This window comes from Phocoena sinus, chromosome 14, assembly GCF_008692025.1.
Source record: "Phocoena sinus isolate mPhoSin1 chromosome 14, mPhoSin1.pri, whole genome shotgun sequence".
In the NCBI taxonomy this organism is placed as follows: domain Eukaryota; kingdom Metazoa; phylum Chordata; class Mammalia; order Artiodactyla; family Phocoenidae; genus Phocoena; species Phocoena sinus.
The window spans coordinates 72,907,565-72,922,942 of NC_045776.1; the positions used below are offsets into that span (position 1 = coordinate 72,907,565).

Below are 15,378 nucleotides of genomic sequence, written 5' to 3' on the forward strand. Positions count from 1 at the left end.
AATGAGGTATAGTTAAAACACACCTTAATGAACATGTTTTAAAAACATGTATATACATTTTTAATTCTCAAAGCACTCCATCAAAATGTAAAGCAAAAAAATACTAAGCCTAAAGCTCAATACTGTGCCCTAATCACCCTAGAAACCAGCTCTACTCATTAAACCAATATTTACAGAAAGGCTACGTAAAGAAACTCAGAGCCCACCCCTACTCCATACCTGCCCGCCCCGTGACTCAAGGGGCCCAGTCAGGAGACCAAAGAGGGTACGCGCATACTGTGAAAATCTTTCTTTTATTACTGTCTCTTGTGGCAAAATAACATTTTATACAAATAAGTCACCTAGTTTACTTTGGACACAAAGACAATACAAACTGGAATAAGGACCTCAGATGAAGGGGAAAGGGGAAGAAGGACAGACCAGGTCATTAACGCTTCTTACATTCTGTGAAAAATAGATATACAGGGAAAAAAATAGACTTTCACAAGTTCAGTGACTTTACATGATCCTTTGTGCAACAAGGGGTAAATCCACCTCCACCAGACCCTTCTTGTACCTAAGATGTCCTGTGACGCGGAATGTGAGAAACATGGTGATCTGACAATTGGGCCCCTAGGCCAGGCACGGCAGCACCCTCTGCATCAGGGGTCCACACACACAGACGAGTCTGTGCTGTGATTCTGAGAACTGTCCCCATTCCCCAACCTCACTGACGTCAGAGTGACAACGGCCACCAGAAGGAAGGGACGTTACAGAAAAAAAAGAGTACCCTGGGAGCCTATCGAGGGTGGCAAGACACACTAAAGCAAGACTCACCCAATCTGTACATTAGACACAGCCTATTAAGTCCATTCCGGAAATGAGTCCCACTTCAACTGAAGAAACAAGCTGAAGATTCCCCCAGCTACTGCCACGTCAAGAATCTCGTCTCTGCACAGCCCCAACGCCCCCAAATCACCGCCCCTATTTGAGAACTGGATGGCCCAAAGACTGTGAGGTCTTCAGGAAGGCCGACATGGCCCTGAAAAGTACTTTCCTTGCAAGACAGCTCTGAGCTAACACACGAGGAGAGGATGACCTACTTTATCCCAGGACTACTTTTACTTATTTCCTCTGTTTACTCTTAAAACATAGAATAAAATAAACCAGGATCTTCTTTGCAGCAGCTGAAAGGGCATCTTAGCCCAAAAGCTCCACAGGAAAAGAGAGTCGCTCTCCCAGGAGACTCCAGGCCAGAGGGACAGGAAGGAGCAAGACACGAGAGGGAGTGGTGCAGGCAGCAGGCCCCCCGGCACCAGCTGGGCTTGTCAGTCTGCTGCAACGTGTTCCCTTTAGGCGCTTCCTCTCAGGTACCAGCTCTGAACAGAGGGCACGGTCTCCCCAGGCAAGTAGGTTTTTTCCTCCCATCTTATTGCCCACAGGTAACTGCTATCAATAGCCCAGACTCCTTAACAACATGGCCTCCTGATTCAGCTTCTGATGAGTTCAGCTACTTTCAGAGAAGGTATGACTTCCAATTCTCTCCCCAGTTCGGTTACAGAAGCTTGAATTTCAGACTTACCCTAGCTAACACCCCAGAGAGGTAATGCTTCTCAAGGTTTCCTGAGTAGCTAGCCACAAGAATCCAGAGTCCCAGGTACAGAACACCAGACCTTCAGGAGCAGAAGATAGCAAATCCCTGTGCTGTTGGGCACAGACCGAGCACTTGGCCTCAAAACAGTCTCCAGTGAGACTAAAGCAAGCTCTTGGGAAGAGGATACAGCACTATTCAACCCAGAATGCCTGCCTCCTCGGCCCTCTTCCCAGCAAAAGCTAACACTGCAGGTAAGAGACAGCCCACTAGCCTACAAGACGTGGTCTGCCTGGGACACATTTCCAAGACACACTCTACTGAGCAGCGCTCTGGGCAGCTCCAGAAACCACATCCTAGATAATAATTAAACATCAAATAGTAGAAAAACTCTCCCGACTGGGTTCTGTCACAGAGAGAAGGGGTTATTCTGAAGCTCAATGAACACAAATCTGTTGAGGGAGCCCCAGTGAGAAACAGAAGGTGAAGAGGCAGTGCTGATGTCTGTCCGGCAGTGTATGGAATGGAGCCACACATAAGGCACCTGGATTTGCAGCCGACTCCAGTTCTGGGATTCACCGGTCTGGGGATGAGTAGCCCACCCTGCAGGGAACCCGGTCTCTTCCTCCCTCGGGGGTTGGGTGCAGTGCCAGCACACAGGGCTAACCAGGGTTTTCTCAGTGAGGAAGTTGCCAGCATCTGGCACAGCCCAGACTCTGGCCTGGCACAAAGCACTGGACCACGGTTCAAGGCCACTCACGCTCTAGAATGCAAACAGGGAGCAACACCGGTCAGTGAAAGCACAGGGGCATCTGTGGCAAAGCGCTGGCCCTTCTCTCCCTGGCTCCACCTGGCCTTTCTCCCAAGCACCTAGGGAGACAGCTCTCTGGTCACAGATACCACGTACCTGGGCCCTTCCTACTGTGACCTTTCTAGCAATGCTAAACCCTGGCCGCAGCAACAGTCTTATCAGAGGGTCAGGAGTTGGGCCTGAGCACTTAAATCACCCGCACAGTCGGACAACAGTAGGGAGCTGAAGCGCGGACAGCCCATCCAGTGAGGCCTGAGGGATGTGTGAGGAAGATTTTTGAGAGCACGTCTCTCTGATAGGCCACCTCAGCTGATTTCCCCCTTTCCCAACGCCCAAAGCCATTCCAAGTGGCAGACATTCCAAAACCATTCCAAAGGACCAGAATACACATTACTTAGGTCTGACCAGCCAGGATGATTCCAGGAACTACTTCAGTACAAAAGCAGGTACGACATGACCCAGATTAGCCCCGGGAGCCTGACTGATACTATCAGAAGTCTGGCCACACATCCTATATGCTGGGAATGCCATTGACATTTTATAAAGCCTCCCCACAAGAAGCTTAGAAATAAAAAAAAAAAATACAATAAGGCCTGCTCTGGCCTCCAGAGATACTACAGTTCCAAGAGCAAAACTGACACATTGTATTTCAGGAGAAACTCAAAAGTTAGGAGCCAGGAGAAGCAGAGCAAGCTCATCTTTCCTCTGGAAGGAGAACAGGAAGGCACTGCCAGGTTGAAACCTCAGTGGAGCCCCAGGAGGACCGGCTGAGGATCCGGAAGTCAGACAGATAAACGGCCCCTACGTAAGACAGATCCTTCAGTTTGGCAGCCTTGCCCACCCCAGTGCCTCAACTCCTGGCACCACTCCTTCCCTCTGCCCCCCCAGTTGGTTTAGGACGATGCACAGGCTGAGGTCAGAGTGTGCCGATGGCGACCCCGCAGGCGAGAGGAGTCTCAGCTTCCCACAGCGCCGCTGAACCTACAGAAGAGCCTTCTCTCCCCGGCACAGCTCTGCCTGGAGAGACCCAGGCTCAACAGGACAACCCAGAGGAGCCATGACTACATGAAAATAAACTTTCTATTTTTATCTGGATTCCAGGAGCCTTATGCTAAGTTTTACTATAGTACCTCCGTGACCTAAGGGGCAGGGGAAAAAGGAAGAAAAAATACTGGGGAAGGAAACACAGCACTGCTTGGCACCTCTCTTGGAGCACAGGAAACTGCCACCCCAGCCTCGGCTTCCTGGGGCCAGGTTCCAGATGTGTGTTGACAGACCGCAGCTTCAGCCACCTCCGTGCACCAGGACCTTGGGCCACAGCAAAGCACCTCCCCGTCCGCTCCTGCCACAGCTACTGGCCCCCATTATAGGCATAGTCAGCCTTGTTGTGCATTATCAGCTTGTTGTCGACAAAGTAGAAGCTGTCAGAACGGGTCTCATAGGGATTTTCAATCATCAGACGAACTGCAAGTCAGGGAAAGGAAAAAAGCAAAGACTTATGTGTGAGTCTGCCCCATGGGCCAGGTGGGATAAAACTTAGCATTCCCTCTAAAATTCGTAAACCAGCCCTTCCTGAAAATGTGAGCACACGCGGTCAGAATAATGAGGTCAGAACAGAGGGAGCCAGGCCTTGAGAGCTGGGGAGACCTGGGGACCACAGAGGCCCCCAAACTAAGCATGCTGTCCACTTCAACAGAAGGATGCAAACAGCTCTGGACCTGGCCCTCCGAGGCCATCGCCAGCCTGGTGCTCCGTCAGAACCCCAGGGAGAGGTGCCCACCCGTTTGCCAACAGGCACCACAGCAGCCTGTTGACTTGGTGCTTCTGGTCCCCACCTCTAGACACTCTGGTCCAAATTCAGAAAGCTGGGCCTCACTGTGCTCACGTCCCGCAGGCAACCCTGACAACAAAGGAATCCCAGGTGTGCATGGATGTAGGGGCACAAAGGGCAAGGAGCCTTCTCCAGAGGTGGCTCAGGGTATTAACTTGCCAACAATCCAGCAAAGGGTGAGCTTATCTTGGGATCCAGATTTAAATCTTCTGTTTGTTCTGGCAGTTGCCCCGACCTCTTTAACTGTAACTGGAGGGTCAAGAGAACTGCGAGTCACTACCTCTGGTTGGTTCTGAGTCAATGGTCACATGCTATTCTGAATCCTCTGGAGGAATGCTGTTGCTGACCACAGTTCTCAAAAGGAGAGCTGACTGTTTCAAGTTCTTTGAACTCAGCCAGGCCAGAGTTATTTAGTTCATATCCAGAGTATTGACCCCCACGCTCTTTTAGCTTACTTGGCTTCAAGAAGAAAAAGTTACATGGCCTTAGATAAAAACTTGAAATACTGTACGTAATCTTTTCTCGCAAGCATCTACACATCCCAGCCCAGCCTGGGGAGCAGGCTTCAAACCAGGATCCTAACAGTTGATGCGGTCATCAACGCCCTGCCCACTCCTCAGCAATCCTCACTTTACCTGGGAACAGTACTGCTGCACCAGTCAAGAATACCTGTCAGAAAATGACAATTTTAAGGACCTGGGATTCTGAGAAAATTGGTCGGTGTATGTAGACCTTCGCCAACAATCCAACTAAACTCCACCACTACTCACAGGATCCCCACTCACATCCTGACCGCTCTAGAACAACCTTCCCTAATTCCTCACAGGGGATGCTAATGTGAGAGGGCCAGACCGAAGCCATGGGAATACACAGCCTGTTCTTCCTCTGTCATTCAGTCCATCTCCTCCCCGGCCCAGCCTTCTCCCTCCGGCGCCTTCCCCAGTTCTTCCTCCCCAGAACTACAGGGTGACTCTTCCTCAGACACGGCTTCCCTCACGTTACTCCTGCTCCAAACCTCTAACAGCTTCCTAGTGCCTGCTGGATCTATTCTAACAGTTTCATCTAATTGACCTTCTACCTGCAGAGAATGAGAAAGAGGTAGTTCTCAGGACTAGAATTCTACTTAGCCCACAGTTTCCCATGTAGTTCTGATTAGGGAAAAAGCAAAGGGCTAAAGGAGTGCCGAGCAGGAGCCGGTGACTAGAACACAGCCGGTGACTAGAACACAGTGAAACCATGACTGGCCGTGTATCGAACTGGACTCCCAGGGATTGTCAGGGGCCTCCTCTTATCTCCCTCAGCCACTCTCTTCCCCGCAGCAGGCATCTAAAAGGGATGGCCTGTATTAAAACCTTCAGTGCTCCCATGCAGGCAGAGTCAGAGTTTGAAACATGAGACAGGAGCAATAGGAAACAAGAAGCCTGAGGTCGAAAGACTAGAGACGCATCATGTCCCTATTTCTCTGCAAATGAGGTCGTTGGACTAGATGGATTTCATTTCAAGGTCTGTTCCTCTAGCCTGAAGAATCCAGGATGTTCTGAAAGTCAGGGGATACGTACTGACATCCTCAGAAAGCTGGGGAAACTCATAGATATGTTCACAAGTGTTCCTACTGCTGGGGATGCAGAAGCCGAAATCAAAGTCAAAGTTTTTCAGCAGGCGTTCCCGGAAATAGTGCCGTTCGATCATCCGGAAGTTTGACACAGGTTTGTCTCCCACCGTGAACTCCACCCTGCAGAATAAATCTCTGTGAGCCTGACTTTGCCTCCTCCCTCCTCTAAAGCCAACCCCAAACCTAACAGAGAACATTCTTCTCTGAACCAGAAGAACGTCCCCCCTTCAGGAAATGCTGGTACTCACGTGGCGCCCACGGTGCGGAGGCGGAGAAATGCTGGCGTGAACTGATAGCGGACGAAGCGGCCAGCACTGACATCCACATCTCCGCCTGCCGCCGCCGCCGCCACCTCCTCCTCCTCCTCCTCCTGGTCTGCAAGAGCACACGGAAGCTGAATCACCATCTCGGCAAAGAGCACAACCGATCAGCAGTACCAACACCGACACCGATATGGCAGGGCAGCCAGTACTCACTGAGCACATGCTGTAATTCCAGGCTCCGTGCTGCACGCCTCACAGGATCCTGTGATCCTGTAGATTTTGTCTTCATTTTATTTCCACTTTAAAGACCAGGAAGCTCAGACTCAGAGCGATTAGCTAACGTGTCCAAAGTCGCCCAGATATAGGCAGACCTCAGAGAGATTGCGGGTTCAGTTCCAGACCACCATGATAAAGAGAGTCACATGAAATTTTTGGTTTCCCAGTGTATACAAAAGTTACGTTTACACTTTACTATAATCCATTAAGTATGCAATAGCATTATGTCCAAAAATAACAATGCACACAGCTTAATTTAAAAATAATGCTGCTGGGGCTTCCGTGGTGGTGCACTGGTTGGGAGTCCGCCTGCAGAGGCAGGGGACGCAGGTTTGTGCCCCGGTCTGGGAGGATCCCACATGCTGTGGAGCGGCTGGGCCCATGAGCCATGCCCACTGAGCCTGCACGTCCAGAGCCTGTGCTCCACAATGGGAGAGGCCACAACAGTGAGAGGCCTGTGTACCGAAAAAAAAAAAAAAAAAAAAAAAAAGTGCTGCTATATTCAATATCCTATAATAAACCATAATGGAAAAGAATATGAAAAAATATACATATGTATAACTGAATCACTTGGCTGTATACCAGAAAATAACACAACACTGTAAAAAAAAAAACAACACTGTAAATCAACTATACCTCAATAAAAAAAATTTTTTTTAAATGCTGTTGAAAAAAATGGAGTCAATAGACTTATTCAATGAAAGGTTGCCACGAACCCTCAGTTTGTAAAGAACACAATTTCTGTGAAGCACAATAAAATGAGGTACGCCTGTAGTGAATGGAGGGAGCAAGGATGTGAATCCGGGTTCATCAGACTCAAGGCCTGTTCTTAAACACTAAGCTGTTTGCCTTTTATATAATCTGGGGCCTTGGGCCATATCCTAACGGTGAAGCCTGAAACACCAGCTGGGTGGCTGTGACATGGTCTCTGCTATACAGACTAGGTCTGCTGTTGACCCAGTTAAAGTGCTTGCTGCTAACCAAAAGAATGAGTCTATAAAAGTTGAAACTATTCAAAAGGCACCTTCAAAGAATGCAAAAATTTCTGACATAGCAAAGACAAATCCCTAGAAATAATTGTGCTATTTAAATGGAAGACACTGACCTATAGCCTTGGGGTACTGCACTTCCTTGGACTAATGCCTATTCCAGGCCATACCAGGCCCAACACTCCGAGCACCTGGGAAAAGGTGAAGCAGATGGGCCATGAACCAACATGTGAGACCTGAGAGAGGGTCCACAAGAGTAACAACGGGCTCTGGTCTAGTCCACTCCTGAACCCAGAAATGAAAGATTTGTAAAATGAATCAGAGAACATTCTAATGTAAACAAGGAGTTAGTTCCCTCTCTAGTAGCTACAGCCACCCAGTATCCAGCAAGGGTATTTTTTCCAGTTCCAGGCTGAACATAGGTGCAGTAAAAGAGGAGTCTTTTTCAGCATCAAACATCTCTGCCTGTGACAAGCCCAAGAGGAGCTGGGCAACCAGACTGAGTAGGGGTTCAAAGTCAGGGACTCCACAGCCCTGGCTCCAACAATGGGATTCAAAAAGGATCAGACCAAACCTTCTCAGGGATTCGAACTCATCCGAACAAGTGCTGTAGGAGGGCATTGAATCAGTGTGTGTGTATTCTTAGTGAATCAAGATCCTTAAAGGTAAAGACTGGATGGGTCGTAAATCAAGGTATTTTTACAGAATCTGCAGCTGACCTTCTTCTTGAGATTTAGTTTTATACTGAAATGACTATTCTGAGCCCAGTCTCATGCAAATCCATACACCTGAAGTAGCCCTGGGGTCCTGGGAACATCTTAAGTACTAGGACCTGTGGCTTAGAGATACGAACAGCACAGACCCAGGAAGCTGGCTGGCCCTGACCCTCCCAATACAAGATTTAAGTACCCACAAGCTTGAGCCTTTAGATGCCCTGGTCAGTACTAGATTATGACAGCATAAAGAATACTGGGTGGTGAGACTTCCCTGCTGGTGCAGTGGTTAAGAACCTGCCTGCCAATGCAGGGGACACAGGTTCGATCTCTGGTCGGGGAAGATCCCACATGCCGCAGAGCAGCTAAGCCCGTGCGCCACAACTACCGAGCCTGCGCTCTAGAGCCCGCGAGCCACATCTACTGAGCCCATGTGCCACAACTACTGAAGCCCGCACGCCTAGAGCCCATGCTCCACAAGAGAAGCCACCACAATGAGAAGCCCGCACAACGCAATGAAGAGTAGCCCCTGCTCGCCGCAACTAAAAGCCCACGTGCAGCAACAAAGACCCAAAGCAGCCCCAAAATTAATTAATTAATTAATTGATTTCAAAAAAAGAATACTGGATGGGGTGAGGAGACCAGTGCTCTAGCCTTGGCTGTATAATTAACCTGAGCTGAGACTTTTTCATGAAAGCCTTTTGACTTATCTGGGTTACCAACAGCTGTCTTACCAAATTTACAGGCTCTTTCTGAATAGCAAATCAGAAGAGAAAAGCTTGGCAAAAAGAGTCATCAACACAGACCATGACTGATACTCTGAAGGACTATCTAGGCTGGTGTTCTAGTAACTAACTCCAGGGGGTGCTCCATTTCCAGTGATGTGCTCCAAAGACCTACGTGTGGTCCCCTGGTCAGAAATGAATCACCCTGGAACTGCATCACAAGCACAGGAAGTGTCCATTCAAAGCTACCTTAAGGGGTCCCAAGTAGATGAGTTCACAGGTCTGGGCCTTCTGTTCATCCAGAAAATGGCAGATATTATTAAAGTCCAAACTAGGACTTACTGGGAAATCTGAGACACTATTTAAAGGAAAGGGCGTGAGAAGACACTGCCTCATGATCTGGACTGGAATCCTCCGTATCACCCTTCCAGAGTGTCCCCAGGACTCAAGGTTCAGGTAGGCTTCCTCATTGGAGTTTAATTTCAAGGATTCCTTTCCTAAGTGGAGGAAACATGGTAAGATCAAAGGGCAGAAGACCTTAGGAAAGTCACCTGGAAATTCTGGGCCTCAGTTCCCTTATCTGTAAAATAAGGATAATAACCCCACACGGAGGTGTGAGGATTACACGAACTGATGTAAACAGAAAGATGTGGAACACAGTGACCAGCGCAGAGTAGATACTCAACAAACATCAGCCTCTCAGCACAGCTTCAAGCCAACAGGCCCAAGGCGGCTTCAGGAGGCGGCTGGAAGCAGGCCGCTGGAGTCTGTGACACAGGATGCAATGGCACACAAAAACTCAAGTGTGAAAGACCTTTTGCTCCAACTGTCAAGTGACTACTGCAATACTAAGGCCTACCTGACACACAAGGTTTGGCAATCTCAAAAAGCACTGTCCCGGTCTCCAAATCTCGAATTTTGAAGCGTGTGAAATCAATACTGTAGACGTTGTCTTCGGGTTTACATAAATAATCTGAAAATGAGAGAGAGAGACCAATGCCGTTAAATAATCCTCCAAATCCACCATTTCTTTCTCAAGTTTTGAAGCAAACTCAGGTTTTTTTCTTACACAATTCACTTAAAATACACCCCAAAACTTCCTTTTATGTTATAAGCAAAAGTTGTGTGGAGAGAATTAGGGGATCCAAGAAAGAAAAAAAGTGCATGGGCTTGTGTGGATGAAAGATTACTGTAACACTTTAGAAATAGGGATGGTAAAAGGGGATTTCTTTGGAAACACTTCAAAAATGGCCTATAAAGCTTTCATTGGATATCACAACAGGATAGAATTTTTTTTAGAAATCCATTTTAAAACATTTATGCTGATCTAATGGCTAATATGGTGACCGTATCACAAAGCACAGATCAGCAAACTTTTTCTGTAAAGGGTCAGATCATGAATAATTTAGGCTTTTGGCCACACAGTCACTATCACAACTACTCAGCTGTGTCGCTGTAGCACAAAGGCAGCCACAAACATGGAAATGAATGGTGTGGCTGTATTCTAATAAAACTATTTATAGACACGAAATACAAATTTTATATAACCATGTGTCCCAAGATTTTTTTTTTTTTCCAACCATTTGAAAAGGTTAAAACCACTCTTAGCTTGTGGGCTGCACAAAACCAGGTGGTGGGCCATACCTACCCAGGCAGCAGGACGGATCTGCTGTGGAGGGCGTGAGGCCAAAGTAGAGCCCCCAGAAACCAGATCAACTAATCAAAACAGTACTGATCAAAGACAATTTCATTGATTTCTTTCTCTCATGACTCCTGAGAGCATCTTCTCCACAACTCACTTTGACACTTTATATTATACTGCCTATTTGTGTTAGCTGTTTCATGTTTTACAAGCTGACTCTCCAATAAGATGGCAAACTTGAGAGCTACTGATTATTCTGTAACTCCCAAAAGTGCTGAGATTGGTTCTGCACCTTTAGAGGGGACTCAATAAATAACCTGCTGAACGGAACAGACTTTAAGAAGAGTAAAGAATCCAGAGGTCACCAAGCTGACTTGTGACTTTCTCCAATAAGCTGCTGAGGTGTGTGTGAGCAATGGCACCACGCTCAAGCTCCTACACAGGACCTGAGTGCTCTCCTAGAATGCCGCTTAGGGCCAGGCATTAGAGTGGCCTAATTCACCTTTGGTATCAGGAGAAAGCATGGGGTGAGAAAGGTGAGGTGGTGAGCATTTCCGTACCTTCAGAGCCCCAAATGAAATCTGGGTCAGAACAGAAGCAACTTTTTCACAATGTTTCTATGAAACAGAATAGCAAGACCTTCTAAAGATATACTCAGGCATGCAAAGGACAGTCCCAACCCAAACAGTGATGGAAAATGGGGATATGAAAATACCCAGACTCAAATTAAAGCTATTTTAGGAGATGGGAATTCCCTTTCATACAGGCTGGACCAAGGCCTATCCCCTCAAACTGTCATCCTCAAATCACTGGGGGCGGCCTCCATCTCCCTGACGGACACCTGAGCACCCCTGGGCTGCCGACTAAAGCAATTCAGCAGATAATAGGACGGCAGCCTTTAATCCATCAAGGGAGTGCTGGTGCTTCAACGTTAGAAGTCTGGAGGACAGGGCCGGCTGGGCAAAGCAGGGTCTAACCAACTGACTGCAAACTCTTAGCGGGGAACAGCAGCAAGAAAAAAGGCATCAAGTCAGGTGCTGGCCTGGAAGAGAACAGAAAAGAGGAAAACCAGGACAGGGGGTGAGCTATATATTTCTCCCCACCCCTCGTACTATCAATGAAAAGGTGTAGGACGGTTGCATTTTATGCAAGAAATGCATCTCTGACACCCTGACATATTCTTAATTCACTGGAACAAGTGTCAAAAGCAGGATTCACATTTTGGTTTTGTACGTGAACTGAAACTTTATTAATATTTTTTTAATGCGGCAAGAAATGCCACGGCAATGTATTTGAGGAAGGAGGAGCCCACCTGCACACAAAGGGGCAACGCTAGGGACCCAAAGAGGTAGGGGGCCAAGGCAGGCTGGAAAGGGGGCGGGGCTGTCAGGGGCCGGAGGGGAGGGAAAGACAGAGAAAGCAGCTAGGGTAGGGGTCTGGGCTGGCAGAGGGCGGCGGAAGTTGGCTGTAGACAAGTTGAGGGGGCCTAGCTAGTCAGGAACTTCACTGATGGCGGGGGGGCAGCGGCCCACTTCCCAGGGTCAGGAGGATCCGGTTAAGCCAAGGCGGGCCCCCACCCAAACAGATCCAACTGAGGAGGAGAACGGCCGGGCCTGAGGGCCCAGCGGGGACGGGCCACGGGGAAGCCTAGCGTGGCCGGACTCAGAGGAGGGCAGTCAAGCCCAGGAGAACCCCTCCCGACCAGGTCTAGGTGAGGGTGGGCAGCGCGGCCCGGCCGGCCGGGGGCGCCTGGGTGGACACCCTGGGCCGGCCGAGCGGCAAGCGGCCAGCTCCGCTTAGGCTACAAGGGACCCAGGGACCGGCGCGAGGGGAGGGCGCGGCCGGCCCCGCACTTACTCTCTGTGACCCGGCTGAGGCGCAGAACGTGCTCGGGCCGGATGGTGTCCAGAGCCAGCAGCTCCTGCTCCGTAACCGCTGCCCCGATGCCGTCGTCGGCCGCGTGGTGGGGCGCCTGCCGCCGCGCCTTAAGCCTGTTCAGGACGCCGCCGCCAGCCTTCTTCTTCTCCTCCTTGCCAGTCACCAGCCCCCCGGGCCCAGCCGCCGACCCCACGGCCGCAGCCTTAGAATTCGACCCGCTCATCGCTCCGCCGCCAAGATGGCCGCCGCCTCCGCAGCCGTAACTATGGAGAGCGGGGGCGGGGCCGGGCCCGTGGGGGCGGGGCCTGTGGGGGCGGGACGTGGGGGCGGGACCTGCGGGCCGCGTCGGTAGCGCCCTCCCGCCAGCGTTGGTCCAGCCAGGTGGCTTGGCACCTTAGCACTCCAGATTCTCCATCAAGCCCCCGAGGTCACCCCAAATGTCTAAAAAAATATCCCGTACAGTCAAATGACTTTCCATCACATAAAATGTAGACGAGGCATCTTGAGAAAATGTTTTTTCATCTGTAGTCTAGGAGGTAAGGCAGTTCTTGCTATGCAAAGGCAGCTTTCCAATTAGATTGCCATTTCTAAACCGTACTGTGTCAGGCTTTGGGCTAGACATTGGGCTGGGCTACAGGGAATATAAGAATACGAAAGAGGGAGGGATTGAGTCTGCTGTATTCACCACTGTATTCAGGCAGTCTAGCTAATGCCTGACACATGGTAGGTGCTCAATGATGATCGAATGAATGAATGAGTGAAGGAAAGCCTGAACAGCACCGGGCTACGGAGGAGCTCCCACTTTGTTGGGGAAGACTGTGAGGTACATAATTCATCATGTGGCCCTTCCTCTAGATCAGCCCAATAAGTATGAATGAACCAGAAGACAAAACAGACTGCTAATTGCTGAAGCAGAGGTGCTACCAGAACACACAGGAGGGGTCTAGGGGCTAGGGGAGAGGCTTCAGGGGTGACATCTGCACTGAGCCATGGAAATTAACCATGATTTCAAGGACTGGAGGAGGTGAGTGGGAGGGGGGAGGACACTGCCCTCTTATACCCCAAGTGGCTCCTTCTCTAGAGATTCTGGATCCACACCCTTCTCTGTTGGAGGCTTGGGCCTGACTGATGCAAAGTGTGTGTGCTAGGTTGATGTCACCTCTTAGATAGACTCAGGCCGAAGTGAAACTCTACCCCTCTCCCTACTGGTCAGCCTCAAAGCCTTGATTTATGCAGGACTTTCTGGATCCCTCTCATCCGAGGGGTTTGGGAGTGGCTGACAGGCCTCGCCTGGTTCCTGGACCAAATCCAAACCTGACTCCACCTCAGCTGCCCAGCCTGGTGGAACAGTATGTGGCCAGTTCCTATCTAAATGCTGTCCTGTCTTTGAGAGATTACCACCGGGGGGGAGACTTCCCAAACTGTTCAGGGAAATTTTAAGATGTGTATAAGAATTACACATTTGCACATTGCAATTGCCCTTTGCAAACAATTCTTTTTAAACTACTCAGCAGTAAGTGGTTACTGAAGAATTTCCAGAACTCTTAATATGTTACTTGATTGTGAATCACGAAGAAGGGAGTTTAGCATGGAGCCATTTCACACAATCACCTGCTGACTAAACATTTGTCCTCAGCACCAGGACTAGAGTTACCTGGGTCCCAGCTTTTCTCTTTTTAGGGATGATAACAAACGTATTGACGCGTTTACCTGCAATTCCACATCCGGGAATTTAGCCTACATGTATGCACGAAGATGTTTACTGCAGGACCATTTGTAAAACTGAAAAATTACAACAAGTTATAGTTGCACCCATTCATGTTATGCAGCTGTTAAAAAGAATGAGGTCCATCTCTACTTACTAGTATGGAGAGATCTCAGATAGTTTGATGGGGGGGGAGCAAGGCACATAATCCCATTTGTTTAAAATTTGAAAGTAGGGCTTCCCTGGTGGCGCAGTGGTTGAGAGTCCACCTGCCAATGCAGGGGACACGGGTTCGTGCCCCGGTCCAGGAAGATCCCACATGCCGTGGAGCGGCTAGGCCCGTGAGCCATGGCCGCTGAGCCTGCGCGTCTGGAGCCCGTGCTCTGCAATGGGAGAGGCCACAACAGTGAGAGGCCCGCGTACTGGAAAAAAAAAAAAAAAAATTGAAAGTATATGACTATTTCTATCTGTAACTACACAGGAAGGGGTTTGGATATACACTAGAGTTAAGTGAGGTTCCCTTGGGGGAGGAGAGAATTGGAAGGGATTAAAGGGGGATATATTCACTTTTGACACTCTTTAGAGCTACTTCTATACTATTTTATCACAACAAGCATATGATCATGGGCTGCTTGTATACCTTTAAATAAATAAATAAATAAAAATAACTAACTAACTTAGGATCTGCATCTGGAAGGCAGACTCTTAAGTCAAAGTAGACTTATTACAATCTCTTAAAATTTAAAAGCCACCTCAAACTTGATCACTTTTTTCTGCTCAAAAAATTTTAAATAAATACTGCCATATAAAGGAGTTGAGGCCTGTACTCTCTCTGATCACTACCTATAAACTGTGGTTAAAAAGCAAAAGATTATGTCTTTAGGAGAACAGAAAACACACAGAAAGAAAGGAAAAATATCCTTAAATATTCCTTTTTAAGAGGCAGTAGGAAAAATTAGGGCCATAACCTCCAATCTGCCTCTGTCTCTCCTCACCAAATCTTTCTAAGGTATGTCAAAAGGCTCTTTAAAAAAAAAAGTTTTCTGAAAAGTACATATACTAATTCCCTGTTGGGTGGAAAAAGAAAAATAGAGATTGACTGCATTAAATAGCAACTCCAGTGTCTCCTTGGGCCAGACATGGGAAGACTGGAGTGGAAAGGCTGGCCTCCCTTTCACCGCAGCTTGGTGCTCTTCAAGTCCCTCTCCTTAAGCTGGTTATTTTCCTCACTGTAAGAGGTGTGACAGTGGCTGTTTTCCAGGGCAGTCCCAGAGTTGCCAGGCAGTCTGCCTCAAATCAGGCCAGGCAGGTGGGGCCCAGAGCTGATGCGGCCAAGGTAAGCAGGACATCAGAGGGCTTTTTT

General features: G+C 48.8%; 1 protein-coding gene across 2 annotated transcripts; it reads right to left on the reverse strand.

Moving 5' to 3' along the window:
- Positions 1 to 274: 274 nt before the first annotated feature.
- On the reverse strand, positions 275 to 12,563 carry UNC119B (unc-119 lipid binding chaperone B). 2 transcript variants are annotated; one of them, XR_004345396.1, is made up of 6 exons: positions 12,290 to 12,563; positions 9,650 to 9,763; positions 6,073 to 6,199; positions 5,772 to 5,944; positions 3,584 to 3,845; positions 275 to 2,333 (listed from the first exon to the last, which is right to left on the reverse strand). XR_004345396.1 is itself a non-coding variant. In XM_032602785.1 (5 exons), the coding sequence occupies exons 1-5, from the start codon at positions 12,531 to 12,533 to the stop codon at positions 3,733 to 3,735; spliced, it is 771 nt and encodes a 256-aa protein (XP_032458676.1). In that variant the 5' UTR covers positions 12,534 to 12,563; the 3' UTR covers positions 275 to 3,732. The 2 variants fall into 2 exon arrangements, 1 of the variants encoding a protein (XP_032458676.1); XM_032602785.1 differs by having other exon boundaries at positions 275 to 3,845.
- Between the last annotated feature and the right edge of the window lie 2,815 nt (positions 12,564 to 15,378).

What these genes read in the sequence shown, in the direction of transcription:
- UNC119B (XM_032602785.1), bottom strand. Translation starts at nt 12,533, where the DNA reads ATGAGCGGGTCGAATTCTAAGGCTGCGGCCGTGGGGTCGGCGGCTGGG. An exon ending in CCTCAGCCGGGTCACAGAGA is followed by an intron (nt 9,764 to 12,289) that starts GTAAGTGCGGGG and finishes TCTCATTTTCAG; the next exon opens with ATTATTTATGTAAACCCGAA. An exon ending in CCAGCTTTCTGAGGATGTCA is followed by an intron (nt 3,846 to 5,771) that starts GTACGTATCCCC and finishes CCTGACTTGCAG; the next exon opens with TTCGTCTGATGATTGAAAAT.